This window comes from Terrapene carolina, unplaced genomic scaffold (assembly GCF_002925995.2).
Source record: "Terrapene carolina triunguis isolate 2854851 unplaced genomic scaffold, T_m_triunguis-2.0 Scaffold66, whole genome shotgun sequence".
Lineage (NCBI taxonomy): Eukaryota > Metazoa > Chordata > Testudines > Emydidae > Terrapene > Terrapene triunguis.
In genome coordinates, this window is record NW_020664417.1 from 80,595,697 (window position 1) to 80,617,522 (window position 21,826).

The 21,826-nt window shown below is 41.7% G+C and overlaps 1 protein-coding gene across 1 annotated transcript; it reads left to right on the plus strand.

The window, feature by feature from the left end:
* Positions 1 to 12,348: 12,348 nt before the first annotated feature.
* On the plus strand, positions 12,349 to 19,123 carry S100P (S100 calcium binding protein P). Its single transcript, XM_024204545.1, has 2 exons — positions 12,349 to 12,486; positions 18,974 to 19,123. The coding sequence occupies exons 1-2, from the start codon at positions 12,349 to 12,351 to the stop codon at positions 19,121 to 19,123; spliced, it is 288 nt and encodes a 95-aa protein (XP_024060313.1).
* The last annotated feature ends 2,703 nt before the right edge of the window (positions 19,124 to 21,826 follow it).

Here is a 21,826-nt window from a genome sequence, read left to right on the forward strand (position 1 = left end):
CCCCCTATCTTGCAAGTATGGACTGCATTCTTTGTTCCTAGAAGTATACATTTACTTTCGGTCATATTATAATGCATATTGTTTGCTTGTGCCCAGCTTACCAAGTGATCCAGAGCGCTCTGTCTCAATGATCTGTCGTCTTCATTATTTACCACTCCCCGATTTTTGTGTCAACAAAGGTGTGTGCAGGGGGGGGGGCAAGCAGCGGCACTGGGCCCCCAATAATCGATGGGGAACGTAGAACTCCTCCTGCCCCACGACTGCGGTGGAGAGAGCGGAAATCCTCTAGAGGGCGCTGGGCTGGAGAAGTTCTGCTCTCTCTGCTGCAGCTCTGGGGGAGAGGCTCTCTTGCTGTCCCTGCCACAGCCCAGGGGCAGGGGTTCTGCGCCCCTCACCAGGGCTGTAGGATTTCTACATCCCCCACTGGGGTCCCAGTGCAGGAGGAGATCGTTCTGGGTCCCTCATCTGGGCTCTGGGCCTAGAGGAACTCTCTGCTCCCCACCCCCTTTTCTACTATGGTATTTCCTCCTAACATGCAGTGCGCAAACTCAGTGAGGTCATACATGTATCCCCATAATGTGAGGTTATGGATGCATGTGTGCCTACTTGGTTTGCACATGTTCCCCCCACAAGGTTAAGGAGCCTGTATGCAAGGTGGATTAAAGGTATGATTCGTTGAAATGGTGAATATACTGCAATTTATTTATTTGCATATGATGTATGTGCATGTGTTGATATGGTTTAATGTGTATAATATGTGTGTGTTTAATGTGTCCCCTTCTTCCTCCCCCCCCCCCCACAAAAGTGGTAAAATTTAAATTCCTGCGCACTGTGTCAGCTACAAACTTTATCCATGTCAGTTTTATGTTTTCTTCCACTCATTGTTAGAAATGTTAAACAACACAGAGCCAAGAACCCATCCCTGTGGGACCTCACTAGAAACACACCCACTTGATGATGATTCCCCATTTAGAGTTACATTTTGGGACTCTAGCCAGTTTTTAATCTATTTAAAGTGAGCCAGATTAAGTTTGTATTGTTCCAGTTTTTAAATCAAAATGTTTGTGAATTACCAAGTAAAATGTCTTGCAGAAGTTTAAGTATATTACATCAACACTATTCACTTTATCAACCCAACTTGTAATCTCATCAGGTTAGTTTGACGGGATTTATTTTCCATAAACCTGTATGGAATGGCATGAATTATGTTACCCCTGCTTTAATTCTTTATTAATCAAGTCCTATATCAGCCACTCTGTTATCTTGCCCCGGTTATAGATGTGCAGGTATTGTAGCTTTGTCTGTATATCTTTTATTTTGCATAACTGTGTTCTCTGAGTGTAGCCTTCTTTTCTGTTTCTCTCCACAGAAAGCTTATTGCAAGTAAATAACAGGAACAGTCTTTGTAGTCTCACTGTTGGGTCATTTAGAACTGGACTACAACAAAGTACTAGAGAATAGCATGCAGAAAATAATCTTATACCATCAAGGAGGAGGACTGGATCAATGGCTCTCCAACTGTCCCAGGCCTTGATTCAACAATGTACTTAAACACATTCTGCATATTACTCTGTAGGAGATATCCATTCATGGACCAATTTCCACTGCTCAAACCCTAGTATTCCACTGCTTGGTTCTCAAAACATTTCCTTCTAGGGACCAGCTAAAAGGGCTCTTCAAACAACAGAGAGCCAGTGGTTCGTAAATTGAGAATCACTTGACTAGATAATTTATTGGACGGGTTTTTGCCGTACTTAGATAAGGGGAGGAAGAAGAAAAAAATTATGTCCACAGACTATAGTATAACCAGTGCTTAATTTGTGCCAGGACTTGCCAGGGATGAGCCTTGGCACATCTGAGCTTGGTAGTTCATAGCCACAGCACCTCTGGACTTGCTGCATCAGTTGTAAATGTAAAAAAATTACTTGAGCCTCAGCACTTAATTGCTTGAGCCCCGGCATCTCTTTCATTACAAATTAAGTCGGAATATAACATTATCTTTAGAAAACCAAATATTTGTTTGCAATGAAGGTCATCGACCACAAGGACCTTATTCTCCAGCCACTTAGTTCATGGGTTAATTAGATGTTATTTGTACACCCCAATGCTAGAGCTAAACATAGGTGTCTTTTCCTATGGTTTGAGACTTTACGTTTTTAAAAGCCACATGCAATGAGAAAACCTTTTACTTTATTAACTTAAGCATTCAAGTGAAATTGTAACTTTCACAACTAATTGGGTATTTTAAACTTATTTTAAAATGCTGGTCTATGAAATGAGTTACAACAAAACATTGTCAGCTTCCTCACATACCTGTTAGCTTGGTCAAATCTATTTTTCCAACCCATTACAGACAAGAGATGATAGGAAAAGGGGAAAAATAATAGGTGCTCTTTTTTTGTAGTCTGGTAATTGGCTTCTGGCCATCGGTGTGGCACTTGCCTTGTAAAAGCTGAGTCACTGGTCTGTCAGAGGTCAGGTTGGAAGACTGGCATGAAATTCTGGCCCCTCTGAAGTCAATGGAAGTTTTGCCATTGATTTCACAGGGCCAGAATTTCACCTCTGTGAGGAGTCAAGTTCCAGTTGTTGGGTGAAGTTTCCTTCTCTCTTCCGGTGTCAATGAATCACGTGGGATGAAATCAGATATGAAGGCAAAGACCAAATTCAGGACCAGCTAAGGTATGTTGTTAAATCTGAGAAACACCACAGCCTGAGGTTTGTCATAGTTACCAAGTGTACTTCTAACTCCTTCATGGCCTCTTGGAGGGCGCCACACTTAGGTGTCAGGCTTTTACCACCACCTTTCTCAGAGTGAGAACCTCTGTTCCGCTCCCTCCAGAGATCAGGGATTCAGGCTGCAATTTCCTCCTGTAATTCACTGTGATCACCTTAGCAAGCCTGAGTTTAGTTCAGCACCTGGCACCCTGCTCTCTTCCAGGAACTATGACAGAGATACCAGTGACCAGCCTGCCTTCATCCAGCAAGGTATTTATTTAGAACAAAAGCATTACAGAGAGAACATATCTTGAAAACAATAAATAGCTTACATGCCTGTCCCTCTTGGTCTCTGTGTCATTCAGTGAGAGTGACCCCTCTCTATATCAGGCTGGCCACTTCATACTAGTCTCCGTTTTTTGTTTGCTGGGTCTCTTGAACAAAACCAATATATGCACTTTCCCCCAAGGGGTGGTAGTTCTGCAGACTTGTACCTGTCTAAGGATTTGCAATAATTATCCCCCAGTGCTTTAATTCCTGATAGTTTGTTCATGACGTTAGGTGACGTTAGGGTGACCAGATGTCCCGATTTTATAGGGACAGTCCCGATTTTTGGGCCTTTTTCTTATATAGGTACCTATTACCCCCCCACCCCGTCCCGATTTTTCACACTTGCTATCTGGTCATCCTAGGTGACGTCTCCATCGTCCTTTCATTGCTTGTTGTTTCAAGAAAAAAATCATCATCAAGTGGGTGTGTTTCTAGTGAGGTCCCACAGGGATGGGTTCTTGGCTCTGTGCTGTTTAACATTTCTAACAATGAGTGGAAGAAAACATAAAACTGACATGGATAAAGTTCCTCCTGACCAGTAACAATACAAATGAGCGGAAACTGACTCAGACCTATTTTTCCATTTTAAAAAAAAATCAGAAATTTCTCAGGTCTCCACAAGGTTTAACAGCTTGCCATTTATTAGACTGATACCTTCCTGCAGTTGCCAGAAAGACTCTGCTTCAGTGGAATTTAGATTGAAGTCTTGAAGCAAAAAAAATGAAGAAAAGGACAAGCACAAAGGAAAAAAAAACAACTGACACAAAAGGAAAGCACAAACCTGCCTGCCCCCTTCCTGGGTTAAGCAGTTTTGGAAACAAATGTTAATGAAGAACAGTAAGTACGTTATTGCTTAAGCATTTACTTAAGGAACATTGAAGAGAATTGATAGGAACTGAACAAGTACATTGTCAAGTATCAGAATAAGATCATAAGAACTCTGTTTTTCTATCTGTACCTCACTAGCCTCACTTCATTAAATTAAATACTTCTATCTGCATATTACAAAATCATGTGATGGTACTGTCATTTAAGTACAAGAAGTAACTGAACTTAACCACAGGCGATGGAAACTGAATGACCTTTTAGACATTAACCAGATCTGAAGTGAGTCTTTCACGTGCAAATATAGATAAACCTCAACCTCTAATAAGCAATGCGTACAGATTCTATAACTTCAGCAAACAGTCCAGTGCACTGGAAAATCTGTCTTCTCTATGTTCCATAACAGACTGAAAGGTCTCTTCTCCTCTTGATGTATGCATATAAGCCTATTAGTGTTCATAGAAGTCATGTAGGTGTGCATGGAGAGGAAACCAGAAGGTTTTTAAACCTGCAGCAAAGGTAAGACTTGAGAGATGAAAACCAAGAACCAGAAAATTCAATATGTGTGTTCAGTTCCTCCACATACACCACTCCTGGGGGAATTCTGTGCCAAAAAATTAAAAATCCTCAACCAAAATATTAAAAATTCTGCAAATTCTATTTGTGAAAATAACACTATATAATCATGCCAGTTTCAATTATTTTGGTAATTTATTTCAAAATGCCCGTCAGCAAGTATGCCTGTAACAATGCAGACACACACAAAAATTTCCCCAGGAGTAGAGGGTAAAAGAAACACCTAGGACAACCCAGTTCCTGTTTCTCTGTCCCCTCCACTCCAGAGTCCAGTTGTGCCCCCCAGCCCAGAGACTCACACCCCTGTCCCACCCCGGGGGGGAGGAAATTCTGTGCACACAACATTAATTTCTGCCAAATTCTGTACTGCACAATGGCGCAGAATCCCCCAGAAGTAATACACACATTAAAGACTCATTTGTGGAAATGTCAAAAGCTCATTCTCTAAATTTCTTCAGATTTAGAAATAAACTTTTAAAAATGTTTTGTTCTTATACAAGCCTAACATTTTCTGAGAGTCAGAAAGTGCCTTCCAATCATTGCATAAATTGACTTATTTCTGCTATGGAGAGACAGGGATACACTGTGTACCCAAGCCTTACCAAAAAGAGACCATATCACAAAGAACACAGGATAAAATTCACCTCTCTGCAGAGAATCAGAACAAGATCTCTGTATAACAGAAATCCCACCAAAGTCCTATTTTTTGGTCTTTTGCCATGGGAATTCGAGGCCTAGGTGCTTTTGAAAATCCCAGTAGATGCCTATCTGCAACTTTATGCTCCTAAATACATGGCCCTAAGCAGGAACTTCAGCATTTGCCATTTGGCCCTATATGAGCACTGCACCACTATACCTCTCCTCCAAACAACCACAGTCCACTGTACCATCATTCTAAGGAAGAAATATGAACGGAGAATCTTTTGCACAAAAAATTAAATTAGGTACATTTAAGTAGGCCCAAGGAAGGTGGTTCATCTGCCTATGGAGCTTTTAATAGACAGGCCAGAATTAAAACACTACCCACTTGTACTGTATATGATACCTGTTCAAACTCTATTTTACCTGCAATACCAGTAGCGATAGCAAGGCTGTTCTGGGATATTTTTAATGGAGGGGGTTGAACGAGTACACATCAGTAGGTCATGCCAGCATGAAAAACCGGTAGTGCTGGCTTGATGACATTTCACTTTCTGGACATTCAAAATGCTGTGGTTTATTCAAAACAAAAAAAAACCCCATAACACCTTGGCTACTTAATGTGTGAAAAAGATTGTCACTTTTTTTTGGCAGACAAATACCACTCTTTGTGACCACCAGTTTATGTCATATGCATATGGATAACACAGTATTCCATAGATTGATCAATGCTATTGATCAATATTTCTCTCTGTGGCTTGCTTTTCTCTCTGTCCTAATACAGTTATATGATTCAAGATTTACATTGATCTCAGAAAAAATAGTCGGCTGCCTGGTCATTGTATCAGTTACACGCACATACACACAACTCTCATTCAATTCAGCAGAAGTTTCTTTTCTATTCCATATAGGTTCTTATACCACGATCACCACCATAGTTATCTGAGCGCCTTCCCATAGTGCATGAGCAATGTGATTGACATTGTCATGTGCTTGTTCTCGTATCCTCTCCTGAGGGAGAGAAGTGTGTGCAGTGGAGTGTCTTCTTGGGCTGGGGTGTTTTTGGTGTGTTTCTGGTTTTATTTTTGTTTTAATATATCTGTTGATATGTATTTATACTAGAGAAGGCAAGGTCAAAGAAATGCCCCTTGCACTTGTAGCAGAAGGTGTTGAGGTTTTGTTTGTGTGCACACACACACAAATTTTATTTACTCCTTCACATCACACAAGAATGAATGAAATTAATAGCACTCTGAAAGCTGTGCTTAGGATGTATGTTTCCAGGCACAAGGGTGACTGGGATGTGTTACTTCCATATCTACTGTTTGCATATAGAAGCGTGCCCCAAGAATCCACAGGGTTTGCTTCCTTTGATCTCTTGTATGGGAGACAGGTCAGGGGACCCTTGAATTTGATCCGTGACTCCTTGGAAGGCAATACTGAAGAACATCTAGTAGGGTAGTACGGCTCACACTTTAAGGAGAGATTGCAGGCTATGATGGATTCTGGTCTGTATGCGTTCTAGGTTCTACCGTTTGAATTAAAAAAATTACAGTGCCACCTTTATAAGACTCATTAATGAGGTTTTCCATGGATTGCAGACCTTTGCCAAAGCCTATATAGATGTCTTGGCTATTTTCAGCTGTTCCTGGAAAGATCATCTATACCACATGGGAATTGTGTTACAAAGGCTAAGGGAAGCCAACCTAACTGTTAAGATCTCCAAGTGTGTCTTAGGAGCTGCAGAGGTATCATACCTGGGACACAGGGAAATGAATTGGTTCGCCCTGATCCCCTGAAAGTAGAAGCCATAAAAGGCTGGCCTGCCCCTAAAACAAAGAAGCAGGTCCAATCCTTTATTGGGCTGGTCAACTATTATCGCAAGTTTGTAAATGGATTTAGCGACATTGTGGCCCCCATAACAGACCTTACCCAAAAGGGAAACCGGATGAGGTAAAGTGGACCAAGGCCTGTGAGTAAGGCTTCCAAAAAATAAAAGAGACTTTAGCTAAGAAGCCTATATTAGTCAGCCCTGATTTTGGGAAAATGGTCTTGTGCACAGATGCTTCTAATGTGGGGTTGGGAGCTGTGCTGATGCAGGATGGGGAAAAGGGGAAAAGGCACCCCATTGCATATCTAAGCAAAAAATTGACACCCACTGAACAATACTACACTACTGTAGAGAAAGAATTCTATGCAATTGTGTGGGCAGTAAAGCAACTCAAACCCTATTTGTATAACAAGAAGTTTACCATGTTCAGTGATCATGCTCCCTTGGTGTGGTTACACAAAGCAAAAGGAAGCAATTCTAGCTTACTCCATTGGAGTTCGGCCTTGCAAGAGTTTGATATGGACACAATTCATATCAAAGGAAAAGAGAATCTTGTGGCTGATGCCTTGTCAAGGTTTGGAGAGCCTGGAGGTGTATCCAGGAGCTCTAATAGCTCCCTTCCAGACCAATCTCGTGTTGGGGATGTGACGCATGACCAGAAAGGGTTAAGCATCCTGCAAGGTAAATGACCCAAATTCAACCCTTAAAGACATATTGGTAGATAATGTTTGTGTTTTTGTATGTTTACATATGTATTGGTAGAGTTTAACAATGTAATCAAACAGTCCCTGTCTATGCTGTATTCTGTTAATTCAGAGATCAAAAGGACATCTTAACATTTAAATGAACTGTAAACATAGGATATCACTGTATTCATCTCTCTTTGAAATGTATAGCAAATCATCTGCAAATGGTGGAAAAACAGGCCTTATGTTAATCTGTGTAGATAATTACCAGCGATGCTTGGAAATGGATCTACTTCAAAAGTCCCCATAATTGCCTATTGTTCACGGGAGGACTCTGAGCTGTCACAAGAAGGCCTGAAACTGTATAAAGATGCTTTGGGTCCTGTAGGTAAAAGGGATTAAGAGCAGCTGAGGGAGGCTGGTGAGATAGTTGGCCCCAGGTGTGGCTGGCTTAATCAGGCCACAGCTGGCCTGGATAAAAGGGCTGTGGGGCCAGGAGACAAAAAAGGCTCACTCTAGCCCTGGAGTGGCAAGTGCCTGGGAGCAAGGTACCTGAAGAGGGTCAGTGCTAGGGAAGGGCAAAGGGAGCTGGGGAGCTCCAGCCTGGTAAACCCCCAGGCTGCAGGCCTTGTTGAGGGCCTACAAAACGTACTGGGGCTGCAGAGGGGCAGCCCAGGGATAGGCAAAGGCAGCAGGTCCTACTCCCTTGCCAATGATGAGTCGCCATTACAGACTGCAGTTTGCCCCAGTGAAAGGGCACGATGACTAGATGATGACTGGTAGTAGTCACTGAGGCAAGGTGGGTTTAGAGGGTTGGGGGTTCCCCTGGGAGGGGAGACCCAAAGTAAGGGGGTACCCCTGAGGGCAAAACCCTGAGGAAAGTGGCACCGGAGTCTGGGAGGGACATGGAGCCTAAGACAGGAGAGACACCGGCCAGAAGGAGGCACTCCGGAGCTGGAGTTGAGCTAATTCCCAAGACGACCAGCAGGAGGCACCACACCGGTGAGTGTCAAACTTGCTACAGGTCTCAATCCTTTTTATTTCAGATCTGCTTGAGTCTTCATGCAGGAGAATCTTAAACCACAAGGCTGAGATCCCAGTCCTGACTGGACCACCCTGAATATAAACATTGGTCTATAACCTATTAAACTAATTCTGAAAGAACTCTTTGCCACTACAAAGCTCACCATCTCTGCTATGAATCTGAATCTCAAGAATTGTACTCAGGTCTGTATGTATACTGATCTTTTAACCAATACTGTCTCTTTTCTTTTTTAATAAATTTTAGTTTGGTTAATAAGAATTGGCTGTAAGCATGTATTTGTGTAAGATCTGGAATATTCATTAACCTGGGAGGTAATGTGTCCAATCATTTGGGATTGGTAGAACTTTTAAATATGATAAATATGATGAGGATTACTGAAAATCTTATTCGACTTGGTTGTCTGGATGGAGGCCTAAGGCTGGGTTGCTTTAAGGGAACTGTGTTGTTGGCTTCTGGTAACCAGTGAGCTGTTTTGTGCTAGCTTGGTAAATCTAAGCATTGGAATATCCACCAGCTTTGGGGATTGTCTGCCCCATTCTTTGCAGTTCACCCTAATTGAGTGACTTCAGTTGGCTCCCCTGGGACTCCGGTCACAATGTACATTGCACACATTTTATTTATTCCTTCACATAACACAAGAACCGGGGTCAACCAATGAAATTAATAGATAGCAGGTTTAAAACAAACATGAGGAAGTACTACTTCACACAATGCACAGTCAAGGTGGAACTTGTTGCCAGGGGATGCTGTGAAGGCCAAAAGTATAACTAGGTTCAAAAAAGAATTAGATAAGTTCATGGAGGTTATGTCCATCAATGGCTATTAACCAAGGTGGTCAGGAATGCAACCCCATGCTCTGGGTTTCTTGAAACTTCTGGCAGCTAGAAGATGGGCCTGGATGAGAGGGGATGGATCACTCTATAATTATCCTGTTCTGTTCGTTCCCTCTGAAACATCTGGCACTGATCACTGCCGGAATGATAGGATACTAAGCTAGATGGACCATTGGTCTGGCTGTTCTTATGACATGATGATCATTGCCCAGAAATCTAATTTAGGGCTTTATCCTTATTCCTACTCATTACTCATTCCAGAGAAATTCCATTGATTTCAACAGAAACTTGGCATGAGAATGAAAGGCTTTACTAGAGACCTTATCAGTTCAGCCTCAATCATCAAAGGTACTTAGGTGACTAGCTCCATTGATTTCCCAGTTGCAACTAACCTATGCTAAGTTGACGATGATCAATAGTAGGGAAATATAGCCTAGGGGTGCAGCTACTATAAGGTGGATGCATAAATGATTGGAAAACCGTTCCCAGAGTTATCAGTGGTTCACAGTCAAGCTGCAAGGGCATATTGAGTGGGGTCCTGCAGGGATTGGCCTTGGTCCAGTTCTGTTCAATATCTTCATAAAAAATTTAGATAATGGCATAGATGCCATAGAGAGAACATTTATAAAGTTTGCAGACGATACCAAGCTGGGAGGGGATCAAGTGCTTTGGAGGATAGGATTAAAATTCAAAATGATCTGGACAAACTGGAAAAATGATCTGACGTAAATAGGATGAAATACAATAAGGACAAATGCAAAGTACTCCACTTAGGAAGGAACAATCAGTTGCACACATACAAAATGGGAAATGACTGCCTAGGAAGAAGTAGTGTGGAAAGGGACTTGGGGTCATGGTGGATCACAAGCTAAATATGAGTTCAGTGTAACACTGTTGCAAAAAAATCAAACATCATTCTGGGATGTATTAGCAGGAATGTTGAAAGCAAGACACGAGAAGTACAGTAACTCCTGGCTTAACATTGTAGTTATGTTCCTGAAACATGCGACTTTAAGCCACACGATGTTAAGCGAATCCAATTTCCCCATAAGAATTAATGTAAATGGGGGGTTCCAGGGAAATTTTTTTCACCAGACAAAAGACATATATACACACACACAGTATAAGTTTTAAACAAACAATTTAATACTGTACACAGCAATGATGATTGTGAAGCTTGGTTGAGGTGCTGAAGTCAGAGGGTGGCAGAGGGTGGGATAGTTCCCAGGGAATGCCTTACTGCTAAATGATGAACTAGCACTCGGCTGAGCCCTCAAGGCTTAACATATTGTTGTTAATGTAGCCTCACACTCTACAAGGCAGCACAAATGGAGGGAGGGGAGACAGCATGGCAGACAGAGACATACACCCTGTGTGTGTGTGTGTGAGAGAGAGAGAGATGCACATTGCCCCTTTAAGTATGCTGACCCCACTCTTACATACACTGACTTTTTAAGTACACCAGCAAGTTGAGACAGCAGCTACTGCCAGCAAGCTCCTCCGTCCTGAGCCCTGTTGTGTCCCTCCCCTACTCTATAGAGATGGAGTAAGTGGGGGGCAGGAGAAGGGGAGAGGGGGACACCCTGACATTAGCCCCTCTCTTCTCCCCCCTCCGCCCTCACAGCAAGCATGAGGCTATCGGGAGCAGCTCCAAGGCAAAGGGCAGGAGCAGCACGTGGCAGTCGGGGAAGGGACAGCTGAACTGCCAGCAATTCATAGCTTGCTGGGCAGCTGCCGCACAGGGAACTTAGGGGAGCGGGGACATGCCACAGGCACTTGCTGATGTACAACCAATTATACATTTCTGTGAGTAATTAATTTAATTTTTGAAATTCCCTCAATTAAAAAAATCTGCCCACTCTTATAAATTATGCTGTACATAACTAACCTCAATCATAAAGAGGTAAACTTTGCCGTGAAGACAACAAAACTCAGGTTTATCCTAATCTCAGGTGACAGAGAGTTCCAGAGCCAGGGGTCTTCTACAGATAATGTTTCTGAAAGCTTCCCTTTGGGCTCCATCCATTTCAATGTTCCTGTAGGATCCAGCTGCCTTGATGGGCCCCTGAAATCAATCTCTGAGCTACAGCAGCTAGAGTCAGTTGACATTTTAAAAAATGTGGACTAGCCTCCTCAAGTGAATCACAGATGAGATCAGGAACCGCTGAAGACTATGAAGTTTTGGTGCGATTTTGTCTCTTAGAACAGGTGATGCTGCTGTAAGGTTGAAAAGAGAAACTCTCTGTTGATGCTGATGTAGGCCAATACTAAGCAGTTTCATGACACTTAAAGATTAATCTCATCACTGTCCAAGGGCACAGATGTCCATGCATCATCAGTGCAATATATCAGTCTGTGTTCAATTAAACTACTACCCAGGCCCTTGTACACTTCAGAACTCTGCCACTCAGCTGGTTGTCGTTTGAAAAAGATGGCAACTCTCAGAGTCCCTAGCCACCCTTTACAATGAGTAGTGCTGCTCTTTCACCATTGCAGGCCCAATATACATTCTTTTAAGGGTTGGGCTGTTAGCCATTTACTGATTAAAAAGCTTAAATTGAATCTCACTTAATCTTGAAGGAGTGGCTGGTTTATGGTGATGTATAAATCATTGTTCCAGCTCTGCCCTACTGATAAAGCTTGAATTTTGAATTGAATTTCTTTATAAAGGAATTTGATTTCAAGCTGCACCTAGATGATGAAAAGCGGTGCTTAAGGTGTAAATATTTGCTAACTGGCTCCGCTCACTGTATAACAATGAGATGTGATAGCTATATAAAGCACCCCAGAACCCGTTCAGTCTCTACTCTCTAAAGAAGGGCCAGAGGCTATTCACACAAAGAAGGAAGCTAGAATCCATTAGCAAAGATGTCTGAACTGGAAACTGCAATGGGAATGATCATTGATGTCTTTGACAAGTATTCCGGGGCTGAAGGCAATAAGCAAACCCTCACCAAAGGAGAACTAAAGACCCTCCTGGAAAAAGAGCTATCCAACTTCCTCTCGGTAAAGTGATGGTTCAGTATATTTTCTCTGTAATAGACTTAAAGCAATATGGAGAGAGACATTGTTGGTGTTTTGTGCAGGGAATTGGCTACAGAAATCATTACTGTTAAGGGAAGTTGTGTGGGATCTTTTAGAATATCAGGGTTGGAAGGGACCTCAGGAGGTCATCTAGTCCAACCCTCTGCTCAAAGCAGGACCAATCCCCAGATTTTTACCCCAGTTTGCTAAATGGCTCCCCTCGAGGATTGAACTCACAACCCTGGGTTGAGCAGGCCAATGCTCAAACCACTGAGCTATCCCTCCCCTGTGCGTTAGCCCATGCTGACAATGTGGCTTTGAAAGTGAACGCAGATCACAGAACTGAATGCAGTAGTCAGACTCAATACTGATTGTCAGGTTTTCTGTATTTCTTATTCCTCTCTCTAGTTTTCAGGGCAATGGCATTTAAACAGAATATTTACTTCTTCAGAAGTCATCTGCTCCTGTTGTTTACTCCCTACCAGAATTTGTAATCACATATGATGTCTCAATTAACTGCTGTGAAAAAGGATTGTGATGCTAACAATTGAATATAATGACAGCAAATGGGGAGTCTCTTGGTCTAGGCATTTATACCACACTTCTTACTGTGATATCTGAGCATGTATACAAGTATGGTATATAAGCAGCAGTGGGACAGAGTAGATGAACTTGGAAGAACTGTTTGTGAAGTGTCCTTCTTAATAACAAATAAAGGGAAAGAAATAAAGAAAATGTTTCAGATAAGAGCATTGTTAAATAATCAGAATGTGCTCTTAAGTATTTTTCATCTATCTCTGTAGCACGTCTTCACTGGCAACATTAAAGCGCTGCCACTTGTGTAGTCGTGGCACAGCGCATTCTTTAAAAACCACCTCCATGAGGGGCGTAGCTACTGTCTACACTGGCGCTTTACAGCGCTGAAACTTGCAGCACTTGGGGGTGTTTTTTCACACCCCTGAGCGAGAAAGTTGCAGCGCTGTAAAGTGTCAGTGTAGAGAAGTATTCCACGCTCTGCAATGTGGCATCATGAGATATTTACCATTCTTAATAACATTAAGTTGCAAAGGATAGCTTCTAGAAAATCTATCTCCCCTTGTAAGTATTCTCACACTTCTTATCAAACTGTCTGTACTGGGCTATTTTGATTATCACTTCAAAATTTTTTTCTCTTACTTAATTGGCCTCTCAGAGTTGGTAAGACAACTCCCACCTGTTCATGCTCTCTGTATGTGTGTATATATATCTCCTTAATATATGTTCCATTCTATGCATCCGAAGAAGTGGGCTGTAGCCCACGAAAGCTTATGCTCTAATAAATTTGTTAGTCTCTAAGGTGCCACAAGTACTCCTGTTCTTTTTGCGGATACAGACTAACACGGCTGCTACTCTGAAACCTTCTAGAAAACAGTAACATTAGAGGTGGTTGGAAAATTTTTGTCAGAATGATTTTCCAATTAAAAACATCTTTTTCACAAAACTGAAATTTCCTGTGAGAAAATTTCACTTTTGATGAAAAATTTCAATTTTCCATTGGGAAAATCAAAATGACAGCTTGCCTGCTTTCCTGTTGGAAGGCTCCTGTCTGACAAATCTTTCCAGAAGGGCTGCAGAGGCTGATTACCCTGGCTCTCTGCCCTCCGGCTATCAGCCTCCAGCACTAGCTGGAGAGAGAGAGAGCCCAGGCCCCCAGCCTCCCCACCTCCCCCCTGGTCTAGGGTCCAGAGAGCTGGAAAAATCTGTCTCCCCACCTCCCTCACACCCACTCCTGCCCCCAGGCCAGAAAGGCTGAATGCCCCAGCTCTCTGTTTCTCAGGCAGCTGGGCTGGAAGGCTCTTGTCAATTTCACTTTCAAAGTGAAGACTTTTGTTTCAACCTAGCCACATTTTTTTTCCAACTTTTTGAAATTGACAATAGCCTTTCAGCCTGGCAGCTGAAAAATTATACTTCAGTTCCCCTGCAATGGAATTTTTTTTTTTTATTTACTTCCTTAAAAAATGTCATGTCTTTTGACTTTTCAATTAGAAAACAGAAATATTTCCACTATCGATACTATCATTTTCTGGGGAGCTCTAACTAATATGTTTGCATTTGGCCATAGCCACCAATAATCCATTCCTAAAATTTGTGACTTAACTTGAATTTAATTGCATTCATATATTTTTAGACTATTATACAGACTTGTTTTTATCAAACTTCATTCAGTAAAGGGAAATCATGGCTTCACATAGACACCTGGTTCTCACTGAGCAGTAAGGCATGCATATGTAAGGGAAGAATTTGGCCCATTGGGTCAAGCTACTGCAATATGGGAGCATGCCTGTAGCTGCGGCAAGTGTCCTTGTATCATTTTGGGGATTATTGAAGTCTTGCACAAGTCTCTGCAGCATAAATATGGCTAATGCACGTTTTGCTGAACTGGGCTGAGTTTAATCCCTACTATGGCTTGCTTATTGCAGTATTCAGACTCAGCTTCCAGATTTAGTGGTTTGGGTTTTTTTAAAAGAGAGATTACTACTTAGCAGCAAAGGTTAGTGAAGGTTAGGTTAGAAGAGAAACAACATTTTTATTTTAAAAAATTCACAATTTTTCTTGCAAATTAACAAATGTTAAAATCACCACCCATAATGTGTGTTAGCTTCCCAGGATGTAAATGCAAAAGTTTAACTTCACTTCCCATTATTGGGTCTCCTTATTTACTGCACATCACTTTACTTGTACAATAACAATTTTACTTGGTTCGAAGTCATAACTTTCATTCTTGATTCTTTCCATTTCTTTTATATCACTAAAAATTCCATAAAGCTGTTGGGCCAAATTCTGCTTTCACACATCCTGGTGCCTCACAGGAGTTACATTTGTTTGCCTAAATGTAAAATCTTTCCCATTAATTGCCACAGCCTAGGGCCAAATGTTCAAAAAGTGGTTCCATTTTGTACACACACAACACTGAACTTCCAAACAACTGTGCATGCATTCTTAGAGCACTAAGATCTGTGTGTGATGTTCAGTGATCACTCAGGGCTTCAGCTATTTGCAAGAGCTCTGCTTTATTGTGTGCATCTAAACAACAAATTAAGGTGTAATTGTAACACAGGTAGGCATATCCATGGTAGCTTTAATCTAGTATGGATAATAATACTAGTGAGGATGCGGTGGCATGGACTTCAGTGCAAGCTAGCTGTCCCAGTACTACTCACCAGGGACCCTGGGTATGGACACAGCTCCACAAATAATTCATTGAATAATTTAAAATTAAATCTGTGTATGCATAATTTGAAAAAAAGAAAGGAACAAAATTTTGATCATATATTGTTCAGCCAGGACAATTCATATAACTGAATTTCTGGTGAGTTTTTGGCATATCTCAGGTTATAATTCCTCATTTTATTTAAAAGAATTACATTAAATCAGTGAAAAATAAAATGTCTATTGAACTAATTAGACTCTGACTCTTCAAACCCTTCAGATTTCAATGAAGTTAAGTATTTAAAATTCACAGTAAAACTGATCAATATTTACACAATTTCATATTTATATAAAATCTAGCTTCAACAAAACCACAGTATTTTAGTTAATTATATTTTATAGGTCTCTACTGCCATCCTCTGTTTATTATAAAAACTGCATCCTCTTAAATTCATTGTGTCCAGTTTTGGGACCCACACTACAAGAAGGAAGTGGAAAAATTGGGAAGAGTCCAGCGGAGGGCAACAAAAATGATTAGGGGGCTGGAGCACATGACTTATGAGGAGATGCTGAGGGAACTGGGATTGTTTCTTCTGCAGAAGAGAAGAATGAGGGGGGATTTGATAGCTGCTTTCAACTACCCGAAACGGGGTTCTAAAGAGGATGGATCTAGACTGTTCTCAGTGGTAGAAGATGACAGAACAAGGAGTAATGGTCTCAAGTTGCAGTGGGGGAGGTCTAGGTTGGATATTAGGAAACACTATTTCACTAGGAGGGTGGTGAAGCACTGGAATGGGTTACCTAGGGGAAGGTGGTGGAATCTCCATCCTTAGAGGTTTTTAAGGCCTGGCTTGACAAAGCCCTGGCTGGGATGATTTAGTTGGGGATTGGTCATGCTTTGAGCAGGGGGTTGGACTAGATGACCTCCTGCGGTCCCTCCCAACCCTGATATTCTATGATTCTATGATTGGAACAAATCATCGCCGGGGTGCAGATTAAAACTGAATTATTTTTTTTTAGTGAAAATGTATATTTTGCAAAATCAAAATGTTTCATGAATTTGTGCCGATTTGGCTCCATTGTTAATTTAAAAAAAATCTGAAAAATCAAAACATTTCATTTCAACATTTTTCTAAACATTTTTTCCTGAATTTTATGTTAAATTCAAAAACATTTTAAAATGGACAAAATTAAAATAAAACATTTCAATTTTGTTTGAACCTAACCACATTGTTTCAGACTTTTTGAAATGGCCAGCAACCCAAAGGCTCCATTATTCACCCAGCTCTACTCAAGCTTGAAGACCTGTTGTAATCCTTTAAAAAAAAAAAAAATCTTTAAAACATTCTCAAAATAAATTATTTTTTTCCTGAAAATTGTCATGTTTAATCTCAGCCAGAGGTTAATTGTTGTGGGCAGTTTGAAACAAGTTGGTCAATTTAAATTATGATAGGCTGAAAACAAAAAGGACATGGCTAGGATACCATTTTTTCATCCCATAACTCAAAATTAGCTTTACTAATGAATGCTTCAGAGTCTGCCTTGTGTGTGCACAGCTCCTCGTGACTAACATGTTCAAGTCACTAAGATCAACTGGAACACTCAAGATGACAATCCCAAAATGTTCACATGTGGGGGCTGCATATAGGTTGTTCTCAATGAAGAGGCCTTATTTTAATGCTCCCACTCTTGGCCCAACAGAGCCTGTTTGTTGAACTTCTAGTATAGTTCAAACACATGTATTTTATTAAGGATTTTCTTTTTTTTTCTTTGAGGGAGCAGGCTGAGAAAGGATGTTTTTAAATTCAGGTGTGAAGATTTTAGCTGGGGTTAGAGTATCTTGATTAGCATCTTTAGCATTATGCAAGTTTGGTCATTAAACATGTTTTTAAAGCAGGTACAATACATGCACCTATAGATTTGTTGATAGCTACAGCATTTAATTATTCATTCCATATACATAAATATACCTTTTAAGGACAGGATTTGGGTCACAGACCTTTTAAATATGCGTGCACACACACCACTTTTATGAACCCATGGACCTGCTCCATTTGAAGCCAATGGAACTTTTGGCATTGACCTCAATGAGAGGAGGATTTGGGCCCCATAGTTTTCCAAGTATTGTTCTGTTTTCTCCAACAAGATCAACAAGTTAGTAGATAATGTTTTCACCTCTCTTAGCCAGATACTACTATCACAGAGCCTTGTATTAGCATAACACAGAGTTCCAAAGTTCTGCATATCCTATTGTGAGCTGGTGGAATGACTCAGCAGAAACAAAGCCCTGGGGAAGTCAGCCAGGATTTTTTTCCTAAAGGAACCTAACCAGAAATCAAAACAAGTTAACTGAAGCAAAACACAATATAATGCCTGCATCTGTAATTTTCATTTCATGCATCTGAAGAAGTGAGGGTTTTTTACCCACAAAAGCTTATGCCCAAATAGATCTGTTAGTCTTTAAGGTGCCACCGGACTCCTTGTTGTTTTTGTGGATACTGACTAACAAGGCTACCCCCTGATACTAAGCAACTAATAATCTATAGTTAGCCCCTTAATCACCTGTGGAAAGGTACAAAGAAACTGAGCTGATTCTTCACCGGGGACCAGGTGGTGCCCCTAAAGCCTACACACACTCGTACTAAGATGTTTGGATCCACACCACATCATTTCTATTGTTCAAGTAACTTACAATTTTGCTAAAAGAACAGGAGTACTTGTGGCACCTTAGAGACTAACAAATTTATTAGAGCATAAGCTTTCATGGGCTACAACCCACTTCTTCGGATGCATATAGAGTGAAACATTGAGGAGATATATATACACACATACAGAGAGCATGAACAGGTGTGAGTTGTCTTACCAACTCTGAGAGGCCAATTAAGTAAGAGAAAAAAAACTTTTGAAGTGATAATCAAGATAGCCCAGTACAGACAGTTTGATAAGAAGCAAGTGTGAGAGTACTTACAAGGGGAGATAGATTCAATGTTTGTAATGGCTCAGCCATTCCCAATCCCTGTTTAACCCTGAGTTGATTGTGTCTAGTTTGCATATCAATTCCAGCTCAGCAGTCTCTCGTTGGAGTCTGTTTTTGAAGTTTTTCTGTTTTAAGATAGCCACCCACAGGTCTGTCATAGAATGGCCAGACAGGTTAAAGTGTTCTCCCACTGGTTTTTGAGTATTATGATTCCTGATGTCAGATGTTACAATTTTGCTGCTGCTTTTAGGACCTCAGAATAAATTGCATGTCTCACTATGGACTGCTTCTTTTCTCTTTTAGTCCGGGAAAGATAAGGAAGCTGTTGACAAACTCTTCAAGGGTCTGGATGAAAATGGAGATTCTGAAGTAGACTTCAATGAATTTGTCATCTTTGTGGCAGCCATGACTTGCTGCTGTCATAAATATTTTGAGCAGAAAGGACCCAAATAATGTAAAACAGCTCATAAGAAGCTGATCTTTTGCTGTATTCCATATGCTAATGTTATTGCTAGCTTTATTTGCTCCATATACTGTTTAATCATACTCTGTTTACTCCCTGTCTTGCATGTTAAGTTTCTCCTCCTTCAAATAAAATGCTATTTTTAGCATTCTTGTTGTGTATATTTATTGCTCTCTCTCTCTCTCTCTCTCTCTCTCTCTCTCTCTCTGGAAAAAATGTGGTTTATACCCCTTCGTTTTTAAAATTCTGTTTTTATTCATAATGGAGAATTTTATCCCAGAGCTCCCCTAAGGATAACAGCTGTTGGAGGTGCAGTGCACTGATTGTGCCACAATCCACTGAGCCTCAATTGATTGAGGCCTTACCCCTACAACATTTTAGGGTAATGGCTCATCTGCACACCCAGGATGTACCAGTTTAACACTATCAGTATTGTTAAGGTCTAGGAGGTACAACCTCCCTAGTGTGGACATGGTTATATCAGTATAAAGGTGCTTATACCAGGATAGCTAATTCCCATTTGGGAAGGGGAAAAAAGCTAAAGCAGTATAAGGCACCTTTATGACAGTATAAATGTATCCATACTATGGATGATATGGTATACATAGGTCAGTAAAAATTTTAAAAAAATCACCCCCCCCCAAATGGCAAAATTGCATTGGTACAAAACGCGTGGGTAGACCAGACCCAAATTACGGTGACTGTTGCCTCCCCAACAATTGACTGAAGCACTTATGTGCATGGATTCAAAGTGCTATTCAGTCAGTTGGGTGGGAACAGGAGTGCCGCCAGCTTTTCTGCCGCCCTAGGCGGCGGAAGGTCCCGCCCCGAAATGCCGCCCCCCCCATATGCGGCGGACAGTCCCGCCGCCGAAATACCGCCGCAGTCACCGCCTCCCAAATTTTAGTGCCCTAGGCGACCGCCTAGGTCGCCTAATGGGTTGCGCCGGCCCTGGGTGGGAAAGAACGTGTGTAAGTTCTCTCGTTTGAACAAGGCCTAAGTATAAGGTGAACAATAATACTTTGAACGTCCTTCCATCTGAGGATCCAAAGCACTTTACAAAATGAATTTATCCTCACAGTTCTTTTGTGAGATATTATCTCCATTCTACACAGGAGGAAACTAAGGTGCAGCGGGATTAGGGCCATATTTTCCGAACTACATGTACAATATGAGGGCATTGTGTAGGTAGAATCACTGTGACTGCACAGTGCAACTAAAAACTTACCCAAGCGGTGTTGTGAAACTCTGGTCCAAGGTCACACAGGAAGTCAGTGGCAGAGACAGAAGTAGGACCCAAATCATCCAAGTCCAGGCCTGTGCTTTAACTACAAGACTATCGTTTCTCCTTTCCTGCTGAGTCTTGTTAGGGTGAACTGTCTGGCCTTGTTTGTGTACCTTGCCTGAGTAAACCCTACTTCAGCGCTAATTACACCAGCGCTAACCGCAGCAGTTCTGAAGAAAAGCTGAATGCTTGGTATGTTCATGTGTATAGCAACTCTCAAAGCATCAACTTTGGAAATGAGCAGAAAGGGGTAGGTGCACAAAATTATTTTCTGGCTGCATTGTAAGTCTGACATCCTTCCTTTTGCCCGGCCGTCATCTTCCCCCTCAAGCAGCGCTGACTTTGTCTTCAAGACTGACCTTAGGGCTTGTCTACATGGTGAAGGAATTAGGGTTGTCACCTGGCCAGTTTTTAACCATCCTGGCCTGATTTTGTTCTGCCTGGATGGCTGCCAGTGAAGTTGAGCCAGGTTATTTTTGCTCTCTCCCTGCTACCCAGCACTAGGAGTGAAAGGGGAAGAACTACTCAGCAGAGACTTCCCATGGGCCTGGCCCTTTAAAAGGAAGGCCTCCCCTGGAGGACTTCTGTTTTCCACTCCAGGGTCAGCTGGATTCTCTCTTGCCATCTTGAGGAGGAAGGGGTTGGGTGGGTTTGTTGTTATGGGGCCACCTTCCCTGCTGGCTGCTTGTAGATTTGACAGGACCTGCAGCTGTCTTCTTCCCCTGCTGCACAGGGGCCTGCAGCGCAGTTGGAGGTGGGGAAATTAGAGACCCTTCACCTGCACCACTGCTGGCATGAGGTGGGGAAAAGAGGCCAGGGCGTGGTTTTCTGTATGTCTGAGATGGCAACCCTAGCAGCAGTGCTCACTATGGGGGTGGGTCATGGGTGGGGGTGTGATTTCTAAAGCACACTAACGTGTATTGCAAGTGGTCTGTGAAGTGGTCTGTGTAGACTTTGCTGCTGCACACTAATGATCCCCTAGTGTGCATTATACATTAAAACTGTTTTTCTATCACGCCTCGTATTCTAATGAAATACTATTGTAATGAACTGGGTGGGGAGCTGAGAGAGAGCGTGCGCGGCTCCACTGCTATCTAATGGAAGGAATCACATCTCAACTGTGTGCTATAGTTCCTAAACTGCTAAGAACAAATCTAAATTCTCATTTAGCTCAAGTAGTAGAGTCCTGTTCTTTCAAAGCAGGAGGAGCTGAGTTTTATTCCTCCACCACTGTGAAGCTGCAAGTGACCATGATGCAGAACATTGAGATAATTGCTAAGTTCCTACATGACTATAAATTTGTTACACCACCATGTATTGTAGAGCTGTACAAACAAACAAACAAATCTCACACATAAAGTAGAATTAACAGTTAACTGCTTTACACTAAAGAGTTGATTTCCTCAAA